General features: G+C 37.9%; 1 protein-coding gene across 1 annotated transcript; it reads right to left on the bottom strand.

The window, feature by feature from the left end:
* Positions 1–1,685: 1,685 nt before the first annotated feature.
* LOC141902208 (uncharacterized) lies at positions 1,686–25,741 on the bottom strand. Its single transcript, XM_074789850.1, has 31 exons — positions 25,414–25,741; positions 24,902–25,057; positions 23,413–23,523; positions 22,849–23,127; positions 22,333–22,482; positions 21,303–21,476; positions 20,883–20,969; positions 20,198–20,374; positions 19,524–19,626; positions 19,260–19,432; positions 18,121–18,315; positions 17,290–17,349; positions 16,671–16,810; positions 15,203–15,359; positions 14,729–14,881; positions 13,273–13,369; positions 12,225–12,559; positions 11,710–11,865; positions 10,213–10,323; positions 9,649–9,927; positions 9,134–9,283; positions 8,103–8,276; positions 7,683–7,769; positions 6,998–7,174; positions 6,325–6,427; positions 6,061–6,233; positions 4,922–5,116; positions 4,196–4,255; positions 3,364–3,503; positions 2,465–2,621; positions 1,686–2,226 (listed from the first exon to the last, which is right to left on the bottom strand). The coding sequence occupies exons 1-31, from the start codon at positions 25,696–25,698 to the stop codon at positions 2,068–2,070; spliced, it is 4,953 nt and encodes a 1,650-aa protein (XP_074645951.1). The 5' UTR covers positions 25,699–25,741; the 3' UTR covers positions 1,686–2,067.
* Between the last annotated feature and the right edge of the window lie 931 nt (positions 25,742–26,672).

Here is a 26,672-nt window from a genome sequence, read left to right as displayed (position 1 = left end):
TGACAACGGCTGAGTTTAGTTGTTGTCAATGCAGCGATTGTGCTAGTAATGTTGTTATCGAACATCTCATAAGCCCTGCAAACTCTCAAATTGAATATCCTATGAAAATTCACGTCCAGCGAGTCGGAGTAAATTCAATTCATTTCACTCTCTCCATTGTCCTCGACCATATTTGTTGAAGTCTCTACAACTTTCTACACACCGTTTAGATGTGGGTTTCATCGAATCAAAATACATATTGCAATCAAAATATAAACCTCAAGTGTCGAAAATGATGAGTTTAACATTTCAGAATTTCATTGGCTTGTTTATAATCAGTGCAAGAGATATCTAGATATATGACATTTCCATTTATTCAACTTTAAAGTCAAATGTTTACCCATATGCAACCCATATACCCATGATTCTGAGGTTGATTTCGACGTAAAGGTTAACCGGTTAGCGGTAAACATCACCAAGATGATAATCCCCTTAGTAAAAATCGACAATTCTACAAAGCAAGTATAGAAATCTCCAAGTAAAAGTTTCGCAGCTGAAATATATCACAAGAAAAAAAAACATCGCACAGAGTTCATTGCACAGTCAAAATATAATACGTCTTAAATTTGACACGAACTAAATTCATCTATTCTAAAAATGTATGGCTCGCATTGTGTAATATATATCGACATAACTTACCGCACAATTCAAATATATCACAGTTTGAATATGAAAATTTTTACAAATTTAAAGTTCATCTATTCTAAATTTCATTTATCCTTTGTCGTATTTTCATTCTGACAAAAGACGGAAACCCACTAAAAATTTTAAATGCATGAATTGGAGAAATATTTTGCTTTGACATGTTCTTTATAAATCGCCAATTGATAGATCAAGAAGAATTCGACTTGAACAAAAGTGACCACGAGTGATACCACGAGTGACTTCTGCAGACTGAGCAATAGATCACTCAACTCGGATAGAATCAAAATATTGTCACTGGAGTAATTATTCCATACTGCATTCGGCGGTCATATTGTACATTTAATTGAAAGAATAGTCATCCAGAGTCAATAGGCATAGATAGCATTTATAGAAAATGTGAAATCTTAGTTGTTCACAATCAACTTAAGGATATTCGTATATTTCGTTGTGAAAAGCAACTTGCGGCACGTTTACCAGGGGGATTTCGCGTAGGGGATATTTATGGAAGAGTACGATAACCGCACTCAAACGTGGTGAACAGATGATAAGATAAAAACCCACTATCTAAAGATTAAAAGAAATCTAAAATCGAGAATTTATTTATTGAAACAATTTAAAATATAAGAACGCGACGTTTATAGACGATGACACCTGACGATGATCTCTAGTGTGAGATCGAAACGTCATGTTCTTATATTTAAAATTGTTTTAATAAAAACATTCTCGATGTTAGATTTCTTTTAATTTTTAAATAGTGGGTTTTTACATTATCTTATGGAAGGGGAATATTTACTGGGGAGGTTTTTGCCCACTATTGTCTTACCCAGCATTTATTGGATATCATCAGTCTGTCTAAAATAGCCAAAAGAAGTTTCGGTTTCGTGATTCGGACAATATGTCTTGCTACGTGTGCACACCGAGCTGGCCGTTGTTGAAACGAATGCAACTTAAAGGAACATTGATTTTTAGTGTATTCTGAAGACAAAGACAGGTTTGGTTTGATTACTTTGCTTTATTTGCATAAACATCGTTACGAAGTTAAAACATGAATAAATACACAATTTATGCAAGTCAGTACATGCATATATTCATAACTAGAAAAACCTAATATAGAAAAAATACGTTATAGGCCTGAAGTGGCACACATTCAAAACGAACACAATATATTATAGGTACGAATACAAGAAAATATGAAGTTAGAGTGGGCAAATAGGATTAGTTTGTAAAACTGTGATGAGTAATAAATAAATAAATAAATACAATTAATAACTTTAATTCTTACAAACTATTTACCAACTGTTAGTAATTACAAGAAATTAGTAGATTTGAGCGGTGTATATGGATAGATAACCGATATTCATGTAACTGGGAGTATAAACATCTTCAGGCACGTGGAATCAAGGTTAGGACGGACATCAGAATAACAGCAGTGAACGAAGCATGAATTCGGGTAGCGGGAGAGACCATCGTCCCACAAGTGTCTCGTCGCAACGGCTCGTATTTCTGTTTCATTTCAAATTTTAACTTTTCAAACGGACTGGCCTGAAAAAGAAAAAATACATTTGATTCATGTATCAATCTATTTTCGATCTTCAACGTTTTCAAATCCCTTGATTTTGTTTTATGTATGGACATCGTCACTTGCGAGAGTTTGGTTGATTCCAGTTGGAGCTCATGGGGCAACCATTAGTATAGAAAATACCATAGAAGACAGAGGGGACTCAAAGAATCTGATCTATACCATTTGAGGTTCAATTTAAGAAATCGATTTGAAACGTACTAGAAATGAACCTTCAGCGCGACAGAATGGGTAATAATCGGTATCAAGGAGTCGTTTCTGGAAGTAATCTATAGCGGACTGATCGGCCCATGTATCCTTCGATTCGTACAGTTTCTTCATTTTCGCGGTAACCTCTGTCGAATTCATCCAGTTTACGCTAAAAATTGTGAGATAATGAATAGAAAATGAAAATCTGCATATCATCTCAAATCTGACTCAAATATATATCAAACTGTATTCTATATCTTGTTTGATTTCAGATAAGTGGTGCCTTTAAAAAAGAAGGGGAAGTAGTTATCAAATTTTCTTCTCGGCTTGGTAAATAAAAGTAGAGACTTTCGATGACGGTACTTAAGATACGCGGAATTTACGCATGGAACTTCTGTTTGACTTAAAACCCTTTAACCGAGGACTATTTCTATTGACGATGAATTCTTCATGGGCAATAAATCTTTGTTTATACATTGACTTTAATTTCAAAGTCAATTTATATGCATTTCTAATGAACAAAGACCCATAAAACTACAAGAAAATGTTTGGTACACGAAGTTTGAACATTCTGCTGGGCCAACTTCGGTTTTCGTAGCTAGTCGACTAGTGGTCGGAACTAATAACCGAACACACTATAGTTCAGTCGTAACGTATTACACAGTGTCGGCCATCTTGAACCTAGGTCCGAACTGTAGCGACCGTGCTCAATTGCGTGGTCGACCATTTCCGGACTACAGTTCCGACTAACGGACATTCGGTTTCTAAATCAACCGAAGGTGGCCCAGGTAACCAGTGACCTTGATATCGACGTAAAATTTAGATCACGTCTATCATCTTGTTAACCTAAAATTACTACCAGTCTTCATGTGTAAATACGGCTCCTGAAATAACGAAGACAATGCACTTACTGGCCCATTTTCATCGCCCAGTTGAAGTTTTGCATGGCGGGTGTAGTTGTATCGGCGGTACTTTCGCAAGTCGCCATCGGTATTTTCGGGTAGTACATGAACACTGAATAACACATTTCTTCCTCGGTTCCTTCGCCAGCCTTTTAAATCGAATAAAAAGAAATTCACAACGGTAACCATTGAAAATATAACAAGTTATATGTGATTTTCTTTACCCCCACCCTCGAGTTTGACTTGAATATAAAAAATTTAAAAACATGAAATTTTAGCTCTTAACAGCGGCAACTGTTGCCGATATACCTTGATACTTTTCCAAATGGTCTCATTACTATCGACTATTCTTATGGGATACCGGCACACACCAGATGGCGTAATAATACACTCAGTTATACATAGAGAAAGTTAGTTCATTTTCAATTAACTTTGAACTGGGCGTATTGGTTCCCAAATTATTGCAATTTGTCAAACAAGTCATCACAAAGATATGAGATTGACGTTCCCAGTAAGTGTATGGTACAGTTCTATTGGAAATCGATTTACTAATGAGAAAAGTTGATTCAAATTTAATTGAAATGTAGAAGAAATTGTAGCGCGGTAATCATATATGCAATATGTATGCATCCATGCAAAACAATAAATCACTTAAAGTACTTTTTTAATGTAAGTCTTATATATCTTTTATACATTGATGTAAATTATTCAGAAAATAAATATGATATGATATGATATGATATGAACCTGACCGATCCTCGTCTGCCATTGATATTATTCGGTACTCCATTGATATATTATCATTACTAATCATTATTACTTCATTTCGTTTGATACTTACGAATGTAACGTTCTGTCTATTTTCCGAATTATAGTAGCAGTCAGTAACAACGGTGTCAGTCTGATCGCATTATAAAAGAAAGCAATTGAAAATACAGTGCAACAAAATACATATATCGCATTTATTGAAGTATGTATACTCTGCTGAATGTCAGAGCCCGATGATGGCTGAATCTGGACATGTAATATTTTCATCCTCCACGAAAACGCGCAAAAACGAAACTTACCGTGAAAATAACAACATTTTAGCGAGCAAAAATAACTATTACATTTATTTTGCGCGTTTTTGGGGAGTTCAGGTGATGGCTCATAAAAGAAACCAAAAAACAGTAAAAATCTAATTTTCTACATCATCCGTCGGCAGGGCTTTGAACCCGATGGCATCGCTACACTCAGCCACGTCACGAAACCCTGCCACACTAGACTGGGTGCGCAGGTACATGCGTAGGTTTACCGCGCTAAAACCTGCGGCACAAATCAGCTTGCTGAGGCAAATTTCACGGAAGAACCATACATGGGAAATTCCGAACTGATGAAATAGAACGGGATATCTGATTGCCTAGAAATGACATCACCAACTCTTAGCGCGCAAAAAATGTAATAGTTATTGGTATTTATATAACATATCTCTTCATTAACTATATTGAATTACTGCATTTTACTGAATGTGGTCACTCACTGAAAACCTCTTCATTCACCAATTGGCTTAAAAAAACTCGATAATTACCGATTTAATTGTCAAGTATTTTTTCAGCGGTCGCCATGTTTGATAGTTGAAGTCGTAGGTCATGTCGTTGAGTATCCATGGCAACTCATATCCGTCACGGAAATGACGAGTGCGTATGCCTGCACCCAGTAAATGGGCGTGTCCTAATACGGAAAAAATGTGAATCTCTTTCTGGTCCGAGTACTTGTTTAAAACCTGAAATATAAAACAAAAGATGTGCGAATGAAAAAGTTCTTCGACATGTGGTAGCCAGTATTTTTATTCCAGCTAATAACTTGTTTCATGGTTGTATTGTGCTGCCCTCTCAGGAACACCTGATATCAGCTGACCAGATCAGTTTTGCCTGGTCATTGTAAGAATAAGGTTAATGTGATAATAACTTCATGATCATAATGTTCATGCTCGCTTTGTTATTTGATATTCAGGTTGCTATCCTGGATGTTGAACAGTCAACGGTGAGGATATTGTCGCTGTTTCTACGGAAAATCCAGTCGTCGAGGCCTCTTTTATCAGTAACCCGCTTACACCACTTTTCGGTAACGACAGACAGAAAACGAAAGTCCTGCGTTCGACCGTTTCGAGACCATAGTTCCGACTAACTGACGTTCGGTTTCACTTAGTTCGCAAATAGTCGACTAACTAACGACCGATAACCGAAGTTCACCTGGGATTGAGCGCCGTAGCTGTAAGTTTAGACTTAGTTCAAAGATGGCCGACACTGTGAAATATGTTACGACCGAACTAATTGCGTTCGATTATTAGTTCCGACCACTAGTCGACTAGTCCTAGTGGTGCAACCTTTTGAAATAGAAATTTCAATAGTGATTTTATTTCTGTAGCGCTTCTATATATATTCCTATATATATATATTCACTAAAAATTCAGTAAAATTCCTGATGAGGGCGCCAAAACGAAAAGAACGTGGAATTCCCTGTGAAATTGCGTTATTGGCGCACCAAAACAAAGAATTTTCCTTTATGGCGCTCCCATCGAAAATAACTTTTGTTTTTGCGCCCCCCGCCGAAATGTAATTCCGTTTTGGCACCCGTGCCAAAACAAACGAAAAACTCGAATAAGTCGAATTTCGCTAAAATTTATCATGTATTTCTCTTGTGAAAGCAATCTAACACATCACTTACCTTACTTAAACACGAATTTGAACATACTCCTCGAACAAGAAATTTCTTCTGACGAGGCGGTACAACGATCGCTATAGGACTCAAGAAGCTTGATCCCATGAATATCGTTCCAGCTTCGTGTTGACGTAGTTTACTTGTATACGTAATCTCAATGCTCGAATCATCGACGATATCTTGAAAAATATATTTAAAAAAAACACCCAAACTTCTAGAACTATTTTTGATAATCTTTATATCAATGACAAAGGTCAAATTCGATTTTACCAGTTCTTTTCTCCGGGTTGTCATAATGGGTTTCGAACATGAAGTACATGGAATCAGCAGCGCCACCAATCGGCATGCCGACGTTTTCGGGAAAGGACGTTTCCTTCAATAAGAAATGTGACAAGTTCAAGTTTCCCCCGTAACCTTATTAGATATTGATACGCAATTCAACGGATATCGATAACGAATAACGATATATATTATGGATCAATAAAGTTATCTTAAATCCGAATTTGAATTGAATTGGGACCGGCAAGCCGCCTAGCCCCACTAATCAATGAGGTATTGCACATTCACTCAAAAATGCAATATGCAAAAGATAAGGATATTCATTGAATTGAAAATTAGTTATGAAAGTAGAATAGCTTGACTGATAGAGTCCGAGTCGTGTATTTCTATTCTAATGATTGAAAATCAAAATTCGATTTTAATCTTTCAAATTGTGTGGGTTTTAAACTTAGCAAGATTTATGAATTTTATTCAATTACAAAAAGCAACTACATTCAAATATAGTTTATTTGTTTATTTTGTAACACCAACATAGATGACGTAGTCCACATCGACTAACACAGAACCCCTTGAATAACGCATAGCCGTTGAATAGAATTATTGTAACGGCGTTCACGGGGTCAAAAATGTAAAAAGTAAGTCTTATTTGGTCGTTTATACGTACATGTGAACCGACAGCGAAAGCAGCCAGAATATCGCGGCAGGCAAGTCTATGCTCGATCATTGAACTGCATTCACCGTGTACATTCAATAGGGAATCGTTGTACATTCCCGCTGGACATCTGTAGACAAGCACGTGGTGAACGATAAGTTCGTTGCCTTTAACGACATTGTGTCGCAACTGGAAATCAAAATTGAAAATAAGATAACATCAGAGACGGATGTGGTATTCAATAAATAACTTGCATGGCACCAAAATTCGGTAAATAATAAAGACAATAATAATGATAATATGTGTCTAATAATAGCGTTGAACGCTATTATTAGACACATATAAATCCAGGCTGCTCAGAGCGCTTAACTTTTTTGGCATTATTACCCCGGCCATTTAATACTCTAACATGTATCAGTCATCTCTCCCTGCGGATAAGTAACAGTGAGCGGCTAACAAGCGCACAGGAGTCATCTATCAGGCCAGTTACCCATTTACTCCTGTGTGGAGAGAGGCAATGAGGATAAGTGTCTAGTCCGAGGACACTGCGGTACTGTACGGGGTTCGAACCCACGACCTGGATTCCCAGAGGCGAACGTTCTAGCCTCTTGGCCCCATCGCTCCACGGTAAAACTCATAATTTTATCATGTTTACTAATTTTATAAACCCCTCGCTCATAAAAAAACCTGATATTACCTTTAATGCGTGGAATATCTGCCCAACCGGTAACTGCATCTTAACAAACGAGCAATAATAAGTAGTCTTGGCGGAGGTAAGGGCTACCTATAGAAAAACGACGTACAGAAAAATACAATTTAGATCAACTTTCCTTATGTGGGTTGAATTTGAATCTATAAAATATCACACTGAATGAATTAGGGGCCCAAGGAAACCACGCCCACATGGGAAGTGGCTTGAAATGTTCAACAATCAGAATATTTCAGTGCCAAACGCCCCTAGTGAATATGTTAAGGGCCAATAACCTTGAAACTCGTTACAATCATAGAGCATGTCACGAGCTACTATTTTGCAATTAATTGTGGTAGCAAAATATGCCTTCTTGAACATGAATAAATTCAGAATCGAACTCATAGTGAACTATATTACATATTGTACCTTACGTGGCCGCAAGTCGTAGATTTTGACGTCAGGTCCTGGCTTGACGGTCGGTTCAGGTTCATCCAGTAAATACAGAGTACGTACACCTCGGTTAGACCCGTGGTATCTAGCATTGCCGATATCGATTGGGTCTTCGTTGTTGAATGAGAATATGATTTTTATTGCTCCAGACTGATGAACATCCGGGCGACGTTGAATGAAAAAAGAAACACCTTTCATTAGGATGGGTCATTAGTTCATTCACAATATTAAAGGAGAATGATTTATTGGTAGAAAAGTACTTGCAGATGCATGATACGCCTTTGCTTTATATACACCGCCCTAGAAAAAACAGGTCAGGGGTCCGTATATCAGGGACGGATCTAGCTATTGGGAAAAGGGGGCGCGCACTACTTACTCGGGCCACTAACATATGGGGCGGGGACTGGGTGTTTGCTCCTCCAGAACATTTTGAAAAATTAGATGCATTCTGAGCACTTTCATGGTTTAGATTAAAAGTAATGAAATATATTCACTAATTTCATCATTTTCTAAACAAAAAGTCTTGGGTAGAAAATTCCAAGATCACTCTGCCGAAAAAGGAGTCGTGCGCGTAGGTCGACTTGCGTCAGGTTGCAACTGAGATCTTCTCAGCGACAGTGTGCGACAAGAGTCTTTGAACAGCGTATGTTAGGACTGGGAACGTACATGTGCGACTCGTCGACTGGTTGGTCAACCTACACCTGGGCGAACATCAGTTATCGGAGTTAGTCGACTATTTGCGAACTAAGTGAATCGGAATGTCAGGACCGAGTTCCAAGATGGCCGACACACACCGTGACATGCAATTATACCGAACCGCGTAGCGCGATCGATTTTAAAAGTTCCGACCGCTAATCAACGACTAAATACGAAGACCGAAGTTCGCCCCTGGCTTTACCCGGATGCTTCCTCGATCTTCAACTTCTGTTGAGCTACTGAAAAATCGGTAACTGACAATAGCTTGCATCTACAGTACTCCACCAATTGCATTCATTTTTCGCCTTTACCTCAATCTTAATATCTTCTCCTTCATCACACGTATCTAGATTGCGAGAAAACGTTAGTTGTGTATAGCCATTCTCTTCATTACCCTCTATCAGGTTCCAGTTGTTTTTCTTGTCCTGTAGTGGTATTTCGTTCCCGATACCGTGCATATCCTGCAAAAAATGAAATTGTAAAAAGTTAAACATTTTCTATGGTGGTTGATTCGGTAGGCAAATTACGTGCTCACATTTCTTTTTGTTTTTTCGCGCGAGCAATCATAAAGTTTTGTTTTCTCTGGTGGGTTATGGAATATTCAAAGATATCGCTTTTCTAGCCACAAAAATTGTGTTTTCCGACGCGAAAAATTTAGAAGTTCGAAAACTAAACTAATTGATCGCGCGAGAAAAAATTGTTGTATAAATATTTGTTTCTTGCTCGCGTTTCGCTATTTTTAGTATGGCCTGAATCAGCCACGATATATTTTCGTTGGACTTGAAATTCAGATCGATGGAAAACATATTTGACAGCTCTTTCTTACGTAGAGTTGCGCTTTGCCGTTGGTTACCCAGCCGATAACTATATCCGATCCTTTCATGGCACCGTTTTGGGACAGCCCGAAGCCCACGTAGCCCGTAGTTTTGACAGTGACTCGGAATGTTATTGTACCACCTTTCATTTCTTTTCCGTCGTATCTCCATTCCAGTAGGTATTCCTTTTTGTTGCCGAGGTACACTTTTCGCGGGTATTGTGTCGAAGGGCTGGGCTCTGATGTTGATGGTTCAGGCGTCGGCTCTGGTGTTGGTTCAGGCGTCGGATTCTGTTAACAAGAAAATGAAAATATATCCAACTATAGATAAACGGAATCCAACAACCCAGCACTGTGTAAATCTTGAATAAAACTGGGCCCAGTTTCACAATTGAGACTCAAGTCTTGGTCGTAAATATAAAAAATAAAGACTAGTCTTAAGTTGTTATATTTGCTGCAGAAATAAGTTGATCTTCCGACTATTGATAAATATCTATCTATGCAACTGGCCTTACTAGACAAAGTAAATAATTTCATCTTTTTAAATCAGATCAATGATATGTAGATGAATGTTACCGCTGGCAAGATCTCGATGGACTTGTGGCCTCTGGTGGTTCCATGGTATGAAATCGATTGCAATGACGAAGGTCTATTATCTGAATACGCCCAGATTACGTGTGTCATTCCCTGAAATAGTAAAAGAGAAATTGAAATCTACATCATGTATTTATGAAAAATAAAACAATAGTATCGATTATCAATTATGTTGTATGTACGGTTTACGAAAAATAAATATCTATCTTTATCTATAATATGTCCTCATGTTCATTTCCCAGCCAGTTTTATCTGCGAGTTTTGGAGGTGCAGAAAAGTCCGTCATATCTATCTGCACGTTTCGAAAGGATGAACATAAACGTATTAAGATATAAGTGGTGAACTTTTCTGTACTCTGGAACGCGAAGATCAATATGGCTGGAAAAAATGTATGGTAAATGAGTAATAAATCAATGTCCTTACGACGACATCATAAACGCATAAGCTCAAGTTAAAGACGGTCGTTCATAAAAGATTCCTGCTACGAAATATCACGAAGACATGATTTCAAAAGGAAACGATATTATACTTTAGGAAGCATAAAATATTTCCTGAATGGAATCGACAGGAAAACTGGTTTTAAACGTCGTTATCAGATATCCACGCCATATGAACAATATCAATTCAAATAAGAATTAAACATTCCTAGACAGACCCTTTCGAGCCCTCTGACGTGGTTTGAAATATCATGAAAAATGGCTTCGACGAATTTGATTATTCGACTTGTTGTTTTCGATAAAGGAAATTCCTATTTGGAAATGTAGGTCAATCGTGTAAAAGCATTACCCTGATATTTTGCTAAATCTTTTTATTCCTACAAAACCACTTTTGAAACTAGCAGGCCTATATCGTTTCTTGGACCTGGGCATCTGTATAGATTTCCCTTTCGACGACGCGTCTAAATAACCCTCATCATTCGACATAAGCGTGGTATTTGAGGTACCAGTATCTTATTTTTAAGCCCAGAACTGCAAACTTTTCTTCGATCAATTAGCCGCGAATTTGTATAGATATTATGAATGATGTTGTAATCTCCTTGGTTCGGGTCATTCATCCATTGACATATCCTGTGCCCGTGCTGGTATTTGTAGAAGAACAAAACATGTACATTCCCTACTCGAGGGGCGAACCTCTGGTCTAAATAGCGCTCAAATTCAAGTTCGAATGTATCACACAGCAAGCATTTGACTATAAACAAAGATTCAATGAACGAAAGAAAGCTTCCGTGTGACAGCCCAGTGCTGTCAGTGAACCACTGATCCGACTTTACAGAGACGTAGTTACTGTGATCTTTCTACACGATACTGCTGAAGATGGCCAAAATACGTATTTAGGGGTTTATTTTGTGGTCTACGTTTTCCGCTATCGATCATAGCCTTTGCAGGAGTTCCAACATATTGAGTCAGATACGCACGGTAACCTCTCGGTTCTCAGTTCGATGGGGATGTAACTGCTATTATTGATAAAGATATCACTTACATGTTTGATTTCTATGTCTTGTTTGCTGTCGTTAGTTTTCAGTAATCTATGAAAGCTGAAATTCAGTCGCTGATTGGTGTAAGCGGCTTCGGTAAGGAACCAATTGGAATCTGTATCTGCAACTGGTTTGCTATTGCTCGGTCCCGTATGAGCATCCTGAAATCGGTTTCATATTCGTTTAGTTATGCAGAAATAAACGAAGCAAGTAGATATTTAAAACGATACGAATAGTACTTTATAGGTTCACTATAAGTTTATATGAAGCACGAGCTTTCGCTTCTAGTTTATTGTGGCTTCACCAGGCGAATGAGTACCTGATGAAGCTATTATGCACTAGCAACGAAAGCTCGTTGGTCAAATAAACTAGTTAACCAATAAAGTACTATTTGTATCGTTGTATTTATTCTACACCGGGTTAACACGATTCTTCCGAAATCGGCGCAAAATTTTTCATCAAATATATAGATATTATATGCAAAATTACAACATCATTTTCATGCTTTCACAATACTTACGACCAACTTTCCTACAGTTTGAAACATGGATGTTATGTTCATCCATCCAACTACGACGTCGCTGTTGGGCATCCGTGAATCGTGAGAAATACCGAGCCCGAACCAGCCGTTGGTTTGCACCGAAACCCGAAACTGCACTTTCGCGTCTTTGACTCGCCATTCTAATTTGAATTTATTCGCCTTGTCGAGATATTCGCTGCGCCAAGGTGGATCGATTAGGCCGGCTGATAAAACGGCGTTTCCGAGCGAAAAAACGAGAACGAGAATTGCTTTAGATATCGCCATGATCGCCACAGTGTTTGTACAGCTTTGACGAGATCGGTTATATTTTGTGGCTTAGCCAATCAGGTTCGGAATACAGGTCAACGATTTAATTTCGATAAAGCTGAAACTATTTATACTTCTAGTTATTGCACTTTAATGCCAGACAGTTGAGTCGGTCCATTTATTAAACTTCTTTAAAAAATCCTTTCTCTGATGATTATCGACATTCACTGAGCCATTCAAATTTCATACAATGCTGATGAATTGAGCCACTTTCTCGGTATAGCTTATGAACTGTATTTACTGAGAACCAGTTATGGTTCTATTCCAACCGATCTGTACTAACAAAAGAGTTCCGGGAAAATAAAAATGAAAATTTGTTTATTCCGAAGGAAAGTCAGAATAAATTAGTTTCCTCACTAATTGAAGTTTATTCCTAGTTACTTATTCGGAACAAACCTCGAAAAATTACTCTCAATTGAAAAACTCCGGGACATTTCCGTATACTGGTGACTGATAAATTGTTTTTCTATTTCTCCAAACTTGATGGATGAATTTAGCCAGATCTAAAGTTGGACTTTTTAATACATCAAGGTTCCTGATTAGATAAAATCCACACAGAAAGTGCCCAAAGTATTGTATCTTATGTTCCCTGAAATCAATCTCATTCATTTATTTAAGAAAAAAAAAATTAAAGTAATTTGAAATATCTTATTTTGACTATTTTAGTTTTATAATCCTTTGGAGGAACGAAAGATGAGCCGTTAGCGCACCTGGCGGATACTCGATTGCCACAGTAGTAGCATTGCCGATTCCCTGCAGATTGCTTTCGAGACATTGCATTCTACATCGAAAGTGTTCGAACTCATAGCTTCCAAAATCTACAATACGATAGTTAATTGGGGATCGAACCTTTCCATTGAACATACGCCTTTTTAATATCATAATAAGAATTATTTCGGCAGCTATTTTAGATATTCTTTTCCACGGGACTAGCCGTCATTTGAAGACACGTCGAAATGTAAGATGAGGACACCAGCGATATGACGACTGTATATGTGTAGTAGTGTAGTGTGCACACCGAGCTGGCCGATGTTGAAACGAATGCAACTTAAAGGAACATTGATTTTTAGTGTATTCTGAAGACAAAGACAGGTTCGGTTTGATTACTTTGCTTTATTTGCGTAAACATCGTTACGAAGTTAAAACATGAATAAATACACAATTTATGCAAGTCAGTACATGCATATATTCATAACTAGAAAAACCTAATATAGAAAAAATACGTTATAGGCCTGAAGTGGCACACATTCAAAACAAACACAAATATATTAGGTACGAATACAAGAAAATATGAAGTTCGAGTGAGCAAATAGGATTGGTTCGTAAAACTGTGGTGAGTAATAAATAAATAAATAAATACAATTAATAACTTTCACATTTACAAACTATTTACAAACTGTAAGCTGTTAGTGATTATTAAACACGCACTTGAATATTGGCTTTGACCTTGATGGTGCGGTAAAAATGATTAAATTTACCGTGACCTGGATGGTGCGGTAAAAATGATTAAATTTACCGTAATCTGCGATTAAAATACCACCCGGGTTGCCATCTTAATCATCCATGATGCAAATGTTTTACCCGTGATCCAATGCGCACCCCTCGTCTAAGTATACTTTACAGAAAGGCTGGAAACGCTCCTATCTCCGTAATGCTTAAACCTACCCGCAAATATCGGGACAGATGACGTCACAGCAATCCCGAAGAGGCATCGCGAATTTTCAAAAATCAATTTTCTTGCCGGTTAAAATCTTTAACAGAGCTAAAACAGTGTCAATGTTTCCAAAACATCATCTACAATTGAAATTATGGCGCTCCTTATATTTCAGAATTAAAATTGACACTTTGGAACGTACGTCGGCAATCGCCGGCAGTGTTCGGCTGTCCCGATAATTGCGGGTAGATTTAAGCATTACGGAGATAGGAGCGTTTCCAGCCTTTCTGTAAAGTATAGTTAAACGATGAGTGCGCGTTGCATCATGGGTAAATTCATTATAAAACATGGCGAATTATCGAAGTCAGGAATTACATATCGTTGGTGAATTATCAAATATTTATCCATTATCGAAGCCGATATTCAAGTGCCTGTAGTGATTACCAAAAATTAGTAGATTTGAGCGGTGTATATGGATAGATAACCGATATTCATGTAACTGGGAGTATAAACATCTTCAGGCACGTGGAATCAAGGTTAGGACGGACATCATAATAACAGCAGTGAACGTAGCATGAATTCGGGTAGCGGGAGAGACCATCGTCCCACAAGTGTCTCGTCGCAACGGCTCGTATTTCTGTTTCATTTCAAATTTGAACTTTTCAAACGGACTGGCCTGAAAAAGAAAAAATACATTTAATTTATGTATCAATACATGCAATCTATTTTCGATCTTGTAGCCACGTGCTTTTTCCACGTGCTGCGTCATATATTTGTTGTCACACAATATATTGTATACAAGCAGATCTTCAACGTTTTCACATCCCTTGATTTTGTTTTATGTATGGACATCGTCACATGCGAGAGTTTGGTTGATTCCAGTTGGAGCTCATGGGGCAACCATTAGTATAGAAAATACCATAGAAGACAGAGGGGACTCAAAGAATCTGATCTATACCATTTGAGGTTCAATTTAAGAAATCGATTTGAAACGTACTAGAAATGAACCTTCAGCGCGACAGAATGGGTAATAATCGGTATCAAGGAGTCGTTTCTGGAAGTCATCTATAGCGGACTGATCGGCCCATGTATCCTTCGATTCGTACAGTTTCTTCATTTTCGCGGTAACCTCTGTCGAATTCATCCAGTTTACGCTAAAAATTGTGAGATAATGAATAGAAAATGAAAATCTGCATATCATCTCATAAATATAACTCAAATATATATCAAACTGTATTCTATATCTTGTATGATTTCAGAGAAGTGGTTACTTCTGGTAGCACTTCCTGTGAGTAGCAGAGCATTTAAACGACTGTAATACATCCCTAGAGCATACTGATAACGTTTGAGCAGCCAGGTCTGCGGCTACTAGTTTTTCATCTAGTGGACATTAGGTAAGTAGGTCAAGTGTCTGCCCATACCTATCGGATGACATCGTCACGCCCCACGTAACATTGCCAGGGAAAGGGTTTTAACATGATTCCACATCCTCGGGTTTAATTTTCCGGTTACTTTCACCACCAAAACATGTTGTAATTCTAAACATATTGGCATCGACTTCTCAGGTGACAGTACCAGTTGTACCGATGATAATTCAATTCAATTCAATAAAACTCTTTATTATACTGTTATATCCATTACGGATTGGGGTGTGCAGAGTATACAGATAGAATATACAATAAAATAACGAAACAAATGACTAATTACAGCTACATACAAGACATATACGGACCCAGTGTCAGTATATACATGATCCTCTTAATGACGTTAATAATACATTCAATCATAGACTATTAAAGCCTTCGGTTATAAATTCACCTGTGATATTGAAAAGTTTTGGATCCGTTAATAATTTTATAAAGACTTTTTCCTCGTTCCAGTAACAGGCATCATCATAGGTATTGTACATTCTTGCTAGCATTTCGTAACGAGCGAGTTGAATTTCACACACTCCATTACAAAGTGAAATTCATCTTCTGCTTTGTTACAGGTAGTGCACCGGCGTGTTTCTCTCGGTTTATTGATATACCTTATCTCTCTCGATCGTTAAGTGGGTTCAGATTCCAATTTTGAATTTGCGTGGTAAATTTGGATGCATTAGATATGATGATATGCCAAAATGAAGACGTGAAACGAGGTGACAGCACCACTTATACCGATGATATGGAGATGTGAAACGTACTGACATAAGATTTTCAGAAGATTGGGGACTCATCGCATCGTGGACAGGCGTTTCTAGGGTGATTTCGGGAAAACACTGAGAAAACACCTTTTACACTCACAATGATGAATATCATAAAAAGTGAATAATCAAAACCAACCGAAAGACATCATTAGTAATGCGTACTAGCTGTGAAAACTTGCACTGTAAATAAAAATCTTGTTAACCTTAAATTACTACCAGTCTTCATGTGTAAATACGGCTCCTGAAATCGTGTTAGAAATAACGAAGACAATGCACTTACTGGCCCATTTTCATCGCCCAGTTGATGTTTTGCATGGCGGGTGTAGTTGTATCGGCGATACTTTCGCAAGTCGCCATCGGTATTTTCGGGTAGTACATGAACACTGAGTAACACATTTCTTCCTCGGTTCCTTGGCCAGCCTTTGAAATCGAATAGAAGAAATTCACAACGGTAACCATTGAAAATACAACAAGTTATATGTTATTTTCTCTACCCCTACCCTCGAGTTTGAGTTGAATATAAAAAATTCAAAACATGAAATTCTTTGAATGATGGCTATATATATATATATATATATATATATATATATATATATATATATATATATATATATATATATATATATATATATATATATATATATATATATATATATATATATATATATATATATATATATATATATATATATATATATATATATATATATATATATATATATATATATATATATATATATATATATATGCATGCATGCATGCAAAACAATAAATCCGCAATAAGTCTGCCGCAAGTGGAATCCTCAATTGCCACAGTAGCGGTGCCGGTGCCGGTACCCCATTTATATTATCATCATTACTAATCGTTATTACTTCATTTCATTTGATATATTACTTACGAATGTAACGTTCTGTCTATTTTCCGAATTATAGTAGCAGTCAGTAACAACGGTGTCAGTCTGAGCGCATTATGAAAGAAAGCAATTGAAAATACAGTGCAACAAAATACATATATCGCTTTTATTGAAGTATATATACTCTGCTGAATATCAGAGCCCGATGATGGCTGAATCCGGACATGTAATATTTTCATCCTTCACGAAAACGCGCAAAAACGGAACTTACCGTAAAAAAAAACAACATTTTAGCGAGCAAAAATAACTATTACATTTTTTTGCGCGCTAAAAGTATGTTTTTACGCGTTTTCGTGGATGATGAAAAAGATATTGACATGTCAGCCGTCACAGAACCCGTGTTCCATCGTGAAATCAAATTATTAGTTGAGACCATGGGGAGTTCAGATGATGGCTCATAAAAGAAACCAAAAAACAGTAAAAATCTAATTTTCTACATCATCCGTCGGCAGGGCTTTGAACCCGATGGCATCGCTACACTCAGCCACGTCACGAAACCCTGCCACACTAGACTGGGTGCGCAGGTACATGCGTAGGTTTACCGCGCTAAAACCTGCGGCACAAATCAGCTTGCTGAGGCAAATTTCACGGAAGAACCATACATGGGAAATTCCGAACTGATGAAATAGAACGGGATATCTGATTGCCTAGAAATGACATCACCAACCCTTAGCGCGCAAAAAATGTAATAGTTATTGGTATTTATATAACATATCTCTTCATTAACTATATTGAATTACTGCATTTTACTGAAAGTGGTCACTCACTGAAAACCTCTTCATTCACCAATTGGCTTAAAAAAAACTCGATAATTACCGATTTAATTGTCAAGTATTTTTTCAGCGGTCGCCATGTTTGATAGTTGAAGTCGTAGGTCATGTCGTTGAGTATCCATGGCAACTCATATCCGTCACGGAAATGACGAGTGCGTATGCCTGCACCCAGTAAATGGGCGTGTCCCAATACGGAAAAAATGTGAATCTCTTTCTGGTCCGAGTACTTGTTTAAAACCTGAAATATAAAACAAAAGATGTGCGAATGAAAAAGTTCTTCGACATGTGGTAGCCAGTATTTTTATTCCAGCTAATAACTTGTTTCATGGTTGTATTGTGCTGCCCTCTCAGGAACACCTGATATCAGCTGACCAGATCAGTTTTGCCTGGTCATTGTAAGAATAAGGTTAATGTGATAAACTTCATGATCATAATGTTCATGCTCGCTTTGTTATTTGATATTCAGGTTGCTATCCTGGATGGTGAACAGTCAACGGTGAGGATATTGTCGCTGTTTCTACGGAAAATCCAGTCGTCGAGGCCTCTTTTATCAGTAACCCGCTTACACCACTTTTCGGTTACGACAGACAGAAAACGAAAGTCCTGCGTTCGACCGTTTCGAGACCATAGTTCCGACTAACTGACGTTCGGTTTCACTTACTTCGCAAATAGTCGACTAACTAACGACCGATAACCGAAGTTCACCTGGGATTGAGCGCCGTAGCTGTAAGTTTAGACTTAGTTCAAAGATGGCCGACACTGTGAAATATGTTACGACCGAACTAATTGCGTTCGATTTCTTAGTTCCGACCACTAGTCGACTAGTCCTAGTGGTGCAACCTTTTGAAATAGAAATTTCAATAGTGATTTTATTTCTGTAGCGCTTCTATAATATATTCCTATATATATATATTCACTAAAAATTCAGTAAAATTCCTGATGAGGGCGCCAAAACGAAAAGAACGTGGAATTCCCTGTGAAATTGCGTTATTGGCGCACCAAAACAAAGAATTTTCCTTTATGGCGCTCCCATCGAAAATAACTTTTGTTTTTGCGCCCCCCGCCGAAATGTAATTCCGTTTTGGCACCCGTGCCAAAACAAACGAAAAACTCGAATAAGTCGAATTTCGCTAAAATTTATCATGTATTTCTCTTGTGAAAGCAATCTAACACATCACTTACCTTACTTAAACACGAATTTGAACATACTCCTCGAACAAGAAATTTCTTCTGACGAGGCGGTACAACGATCGCTATAGGACTCAAGAAGCTTGATCCCATGAATATCGTTCCAGCTTCGTGTTGACGTAGTTTACTTGTATACGTAATCTCAATGCTCGAATCATCGACGATATCTTGAAAAATATATTTAAACAAAACACCCAAACTTCTAGAACTATTTTTGATAATCTTTATATCAATGACAAAGGTCAAATTCGATTTTACCAGTTCTTTTCTCCGGGTTGTCATAATGGGTTTCGAACATGAAGTACATGGAATCTGCAGCGCCACCAATCGGCATGCCGACGTTTTCGGGAAAGGACGTTTCCTTCAATAAGAAATGTGACAAGTTCAAGTTTCCCCCGTAACCTTATTAGATATTGATACGCAATTCAACGGATATCGATAACGAATAACGATATATATTATGGATCAATAAAGTTATCTTAAATCCGAATTTGAATTGAATTGGGACCGGCAAGCCGCCTAGCCCCACTAATCAATGAGGTATTGCACATTCACTCAAAAATGCAATATGCAAAAGACAAGGATATTCATTGAATTGAAAATTAGTTATGAAAGTAGAATAGCTTGACTGATAGAGTCCGAGTCGTGTATTTCTATTCTAATGATTGAAAATCAAAATTCGATTTTAATCTTTCAAATTGTGTGGGTTTTAAACTTAGCAAGATTTATGAATTTTATTCAATTACAAAAAGCAACTACATTCAAATATAGTTTATTTGTTTATTTTGTAACACCAACATAGATGACGTAGTCCACATCGACTAACACAGAACCCCTTGAATAACGCATAGCCGTTGAATAGAATTATTGTAACGGCTTTAACGGCGTCAAAAATGTAAAAAAGTATGTCTTATTTGGTCGTTTATACGTACATGTGAACCGACAGCGAAAGCAGCCAGAATATCGCGGCAGGCAAGTTTATGCTCGATCATTGAACTGCATTCACCGTGTACATTCAATAGGGAATCGTTGTACATTCCCGCTGGACATCTGTAGACAAGCACGTGGTGAACGATAAGTTCGTTGCCTTTAACGACATTGTGTCGCAACTGGAAATCAAAATTGAAAATAAGATAACATCAGAGACGGATGTGGTATTCAATAAGTAACTTGCATGGCACCAAAATTCGGTAAATAATAAAGACAATAATAATGATAATATGTGTCTAATAATAGCGTTGAACGCTATTATTAGACACATATAAATCCAGGCTGCTCAGAGCGCTTAACTTTTTTGGCATTATTACCCCGGCCATTTAATACTCTAACATGTATCAGTCATCTCTCCCTGCGGATAAGTAACAGTGAGCGGCTAACAAGCGCACAGGAGTCATCTATCAGGCCAGTTACCCATTTACTCCTGTGTGGAGAGAGGCAATGAGGATAAGTGTCTAGTCCGAGGACACTGCGGTACTGTACGGGGTTCGAACCCACGACCTGGATTCCCAGAGGCGAACGTTCTAGCCTCTTGGCCCCATCGCTCCACGGTAAAACTCATAATTTTATCATGTTTACTAATTTTATAAACCCCTCGCTCATAAAAAAACCTGATTTTACCTTTAATGCGTGGAATATCTGCCCAACCGGTAACTGCATCTTAACAAACGAGCAATAATAAGTAGTCTTGGCGGAGGTAAGGGCTACCTATAGAAAAACGACGTACAGAAAAATACAATTTAGATCAACTTTCCTTATGTGGGTTGAATTTGAATCTATAAAATATCACACTGAATGAATTAGGGGCCCAAGGAAACCACGCCCACATGGGAAGTGGCTTGAAATGTTCAACAATCAGAATATTTCAGTGCCAAACGCCCCTAGTGAATATGTTAAGGGCCAATAACCTTGAAACTCGTTACAATCATAGAGCATGTCACGAGCTACTATTTTGCAATTGATTGTGGTAGCAAAATATGCCTTCTTGAACATGAATAAATTCAGAATCGAACTCATAGTGAACTATATTACATATTGTACCTTACGTGGCCGCAAGTCGTAGATTTTTACGTCAGGTCCTGGCTTGACGGTCGGTTCAGGTTCATCCAGTAAATACAGAGTACGTACACCTCGGTTAGATCCGTGGTATCTAGCATTGCCGATATCGATTGGGTCTTCGTTGTTGAATGAGAATATGATTTTTATTGCTCCAGACTGATGAACATCCGGGCGACGTTGAATGAAAAAAGAAACACCTTTCATTAGGATGGGTCATTAGTTCATTCACAATATTAAAGGAGAATGATTTATTGGTAGAAAAGTACTTGCAGATGCATGATACGCCTTTGTTTTATATACACCGCCCTAGAAAAAACAGGTCAGGGGTCCGTATATCAGGGACGGATCTAGCTATTGGGAAAAGGGGGCGCGCACTACTTACTCGGGCCACTAACATATGGGGCGGGGACTGGGTGTTTGCTCCTCCAGAACATTTTGAAAAATTAGATGCATTCTGAGCACTTTCCTGGTTTAGATTAAAAGTAATGAAATATATTCACAATTTCATCATTTTCTAAACAAAAAGTCTTGGGTAGAAAATTCAAAGGTCACTCTGCCGAAAAAGGAGTCGCGCGCGTAGGTCGACTTGCGTCACGTTGCAACTGAGATCGTCTCAGCGACAGTGTGTGACAAGAGTCTTTGAACAGCGTATGTTAGGACTGGGAACGTACATGTGCGACTCGTCGACTGGTTGGTCAACCTTCACCTGGGCGAACATCAGTTATCGGAGTTAGTCGACTATTTGCGAACTAAGTGAATCGGAATGTCAGGACCGAGTTCCAAGATGGCCGACACACACCGTGACATGCAATTATACCGAACCGCGTAGCGCGATCGATTTTAAAAGTTCCGACCGCTAATCAACGACTAAATACGAAGACCGAAGTTCGCCCCTGGCTTTACCCGGATGCTTCCTCGATCTTCAACTTCTGTTGAGCTACTGAAAAATCGGTAACTGACAATAGCTTGCATCTACAGTACTCCACCAATTGCATTCATTTTTCGCCTTTACCTCAATCTTAATATCTTCTCCTTCATCACACGTATCTAGATTGCGAGAAAACGTTAGTTGTGTATAGCCATTCTCTTCATTACCCTCTATCAGGTTCCAGTTGTTTTTCTTGTCCTGTAGTGGTATTTCGTTCCCGATACCGTGCATATCCTGCAAAAAATGAAATTGTAAAAAGTTAAACATTTTCTATGGCGGTTGATTCGGTAGGCAAATTACGTGCTCACATTTCTTTTTGTTTTTTTCGCGCGAGTAATCATAAAGTTTTGTTTTCTCTGGTGGGTTATGGGATATTCAAAGATATTGCTTTTCTAGCCACAAAAATTGTGTTTTCCGACGCGAAAAATTGATAAGTTCGAAAACTAAACTAATTGATCGCGCGAGAAAAAATTGTTGTATAAATATTTGTTTCTTGCTCGTGTTTCGCTATTTTTAGTATGGCCTGAATCAGCCACGATATATTTTCGTTGGATTTGAAATTCAGATCGATGGAAAACATCTTTGACAGCTCTTTCTTACGTAGAGTTGCGCTTTGCCGTTGGTTACCCAGCCGATAACTATATCCGATCCTTTCATGGCACCGCTTTGGGACAGCCCGAAGCCCACGTAGCCCGTAGTTTTGACAGTGACTCGGAATGTTATTGTACCACCTTTCATTTCTTTTCCGTCGTATCTCCATTCCAGTAGGTATTCCTTTTTGTTGTCGAGGTACACTTTTCGCGGGTACTGTGTCGAAGGGCTGGGCTCTGATGTTGATGGTTCAGGCGTCGGCTCTGGTGTTGGTTCAGGCGTCGGATTCTGTTAACAAGAAAATGAAAATATATCCAACTATAAATAAATGGAATCCAACAACCCAGCACTGTGTAAATCTTGAATAAAACTGGGCCCAGTTTCACAATTGAGACTCAAGTCTTGGTCGTAAATATCAAGAATAAAGACTAGTCTTAAGTTGTTATATTTGCTGCAGAAATAAGTTGATCTTCCGACTATTGATAAATTTCTATCTATGCAACTGGCCTTACTAGACAAAGTAAATAATTTCATCTTTTTAAATCAGATCAATGATATGTAGATGAATGTTACCGCTGGCAAGATCTCGATGGACTTGTGGCCTCTGGTGGTTCCATGGTATGAAATCGATTGCAATGACGAAGGTCTATTATCTGAATACGCCCAGATTACGTGTGTCATTCCCTGAAATAGTAAAAGAGAAATTGAAATCTACATCATGTATTTATGAAAAAAAAAATAATAGTATCGATTATCAATTATATTGTATGTACGGTTTACGAAAAATAAATATCTATCTTTATCTATAATATGTCCTCATGTTCATTTCCCAGCCAGTTTTATCTGCGAGTTTTGGAGGTGCAGAAAAGTCCGTCATATCTATCTGCACGTTTCGAAAGGATGAACATAAACGCATTAAGATATAAGTGGTGAACTTTTCTGTACTCTGGAACGCGAAGATCAATATGGCTGGAAAAAATGTATGGTAAATGAGTAATAAATCAATGTCCTTATGACGACATCATAACCGCATAAGCTCAAGTTAAAGACGGTCGTTCATAAAAGATTCCTGCTACGAAATATCACGAAGACATGATTTCAAAGGAAACGATATTATAATTTAAGAAGCATAAAATATTTCCTGAATGGAATCGACAGGAAAACTGGTTTTAAACATCGTTATCAGATATCCACGCCATATGAACAATATCAATTCAAATAAGAATTAAACATTCCTAGACAGACCCTTTCGACCCCTCTGACGTGGTTTGAAATATCATGAAAAATGGCTTCGACGAATTTGATTATTCGACTTGTTGTTTTCGATTAAGGAAATTCCTATTTGGAAATGTAGGTCAATCGTGTAAAAGCATTACCCTGATATTTTGCTAAATCTTTTTATTCCTACAAAACCACTTTTGAAACTAGCACGCCTATATCGTTTCTTGGACCTGGGCATCTGTATAGATTTCCCTTTCGACGACGCGTCTAAATAACCCTCATCATTCGACATAAGCGTGGTATTTGAGGTACCAGTAGCTTAATTTTTAAGCCCAGAACTGCAAACTTTTCTTCGATTCATTAGCCGCGAATTTGTATATATATTATGAATGATGTTGTGATCTCCTTGGCCCCATTCATCCATTGACATATCCTGTGCCCGTGCTGGTATTTTAGAAGAACAAAACATGTACATTCCCCACTCGAGGGGCGAACCTCTGGTCTAAATAGCGCTCAAATTCAAGTTCGAATGTATTACACAGCAAGCATTTGACTATATACAAAGATTCAATGAACGAAAAAAGCTTCCGTGTGACAGCCCAGTGCTGTCAGTGAACCACTGATCCGACTGTACAGACAAGCAGTTACTGTGATCTTACTACACGATACTGCTGAAGATGGCCAAAATACGTATTTAGCGGTTTATTGTGGTCTACGTTTTCCACTATCGATCATAGCCTTTGCAGGAGTTCCAACATATTGAGTCAGATACGCACGGTAACCTCTCGGTTCTCAGTTCGATGGGGATGTAACTGCTATTATTGATAAAGATATCACTTACATGTTTGATTTCTATGTCTTGTTTGCTGTCGTTAGTTTTCAGTAATCTATGAAAGCTGAAATTCAGTCGCTGATTGGTGTAAGCGGCCTCGGTAAGGAACCAGTTGGAATCTGTATCTGCAACTGGTTTGCTATTGCTCGGTCCCGTATGAGCATCCTGAAATCAGTTTCATATTCGTTTAGTTATGCAGAAATAAACGAAGCAAGTAGATATTTAAAACGATACGAATAGTACTTTATAGGTTCACTAGTTTATATGAAGCACGGGCTTTCGCTTCTAGTTTATTGTGGCTTCACCAGGCGAATGAGTACCTGATGAAGCTATTATGCACTAGCAACGAAAGCTCGTTGGTCAAATGAACTAGTTAACCAATAAAGTATTATTTGTATCGTTGTATTTATTCTACACCGGGTTAACACGATTCTTCCGAAATCGGCGCAAAATTTTTCATCAAATATATAGATATCATATGCAAAATTACAACATCATTTTCATGCTTTTACAATACTTACGACCAACTTTCCTACAGTTTGAAACATGGATGTTATGTTCATCCATCCAACTACGACGTCGCTGTTGGGCATCCGTGAATCGTGAGAAATACCGAGCCCGAACCAGCCGTTGGTTTGCACCGAAACCCGAAACTGCACTTTCGCGTCTTTGACTCGCCATTCTAACTTGAATTTATTCGCCTTGTCGAGATATTCGCTGCGCCAAGGTGGATCGATTAGGCCGGCTGATAAAACGGCGTTCCCGAGCGAAAAAACAAGAACGAGAATTGCTTTAGATATCGCCATGATCGCCACAGTGTTTGTACAGCTTTGACGAGATCGGTTATATTTTGTGACTTAGCCAATCAGGTTCGGAATACAGGTCAACGATTTAATTTCGATAAAGCTGAAATTATTTATACTTCTAGTTATTGCACTTTAATGCCAGACAATTGAGTCGGTCCATTTATTAAACTTCTTTAAAAAATTCTTTCTCTGATGATTATCGACATTCACTGAGCCATTCAAATTTCATACAATGCTGATGAATTGAGCCACTTTCTCGGTATAGCTTATGAACTGTATTTACTGAGAACCAGTTATGGTTCTATTCCAACCGATCTGTACTAACAAAAGAGTTCCGGGAAAATAAAAATGAAAATTTGTTTATTCCGAAGGAAAGTCAGAATAAATTAGTTTCCTCACTAATTGAAGTTTATTCCTAGTTACTTATTCGGAACAAACCTCGAAAAATTACTCTCAATTGAAAAACTCCGGGACATTTCCGTATACTGGTGACTGATAAATTGTTTTTCTATTTCTCCAAACTTGATGGTTGAATTTAGCCAGATCTAAAGTTGGACTTTTTAATACATCAAGGTTCCTGATTAGATAAATTCCACACAGAAAGTGCCCAAAGTATTGTATCTTATGTTCCCTGAAATCAATCTCATTCATTTATTTAAGAAAAAAAAATTGAAGTAATTTGAAATATCTTATTTTGACTATTTTAGTTTTATAATCCTTTGGAGGAACGAAAGATGAGCCGTTAGCGCACCTGGCGGATACTCGATTGCCACAGTAGTAGCATTGCCGATTCCCTGCAGATTGCTTTCGAGACATTGCTTTCTACATCGAAAGTGTTCGAACTCATAGCTTCCAAAATCTACAATACGATAGTTAATTGGGGATCGAACCTTTCCATTGAACATACGCCTTTTTAATATCATTCCCATAATAAGAATTATTTCGGCAGCTCTTTTAGATATTCTTTTCCACGG

Source organism: Tubulanus polymorphus, chromosome 3 (genome assembly GCF_964204645.1).
Source record: "Tubulanus polymorphus chromosome 3, tnTubPoly1.2, whole genome shotgun sequence".
In the NCBI taxonomy this organism is placed as follows: Eukaryota; Metazoa; Nemertea; class Palaeonemertea; order Tubulaniformes; family Tubulanidae; genus Tubulanus; species Tubulanus polymorphus.
Note: the sequence above shows the minus strand (reverse complement) of the source record. Positions and strands in the feature narration are given on the sequence as shown.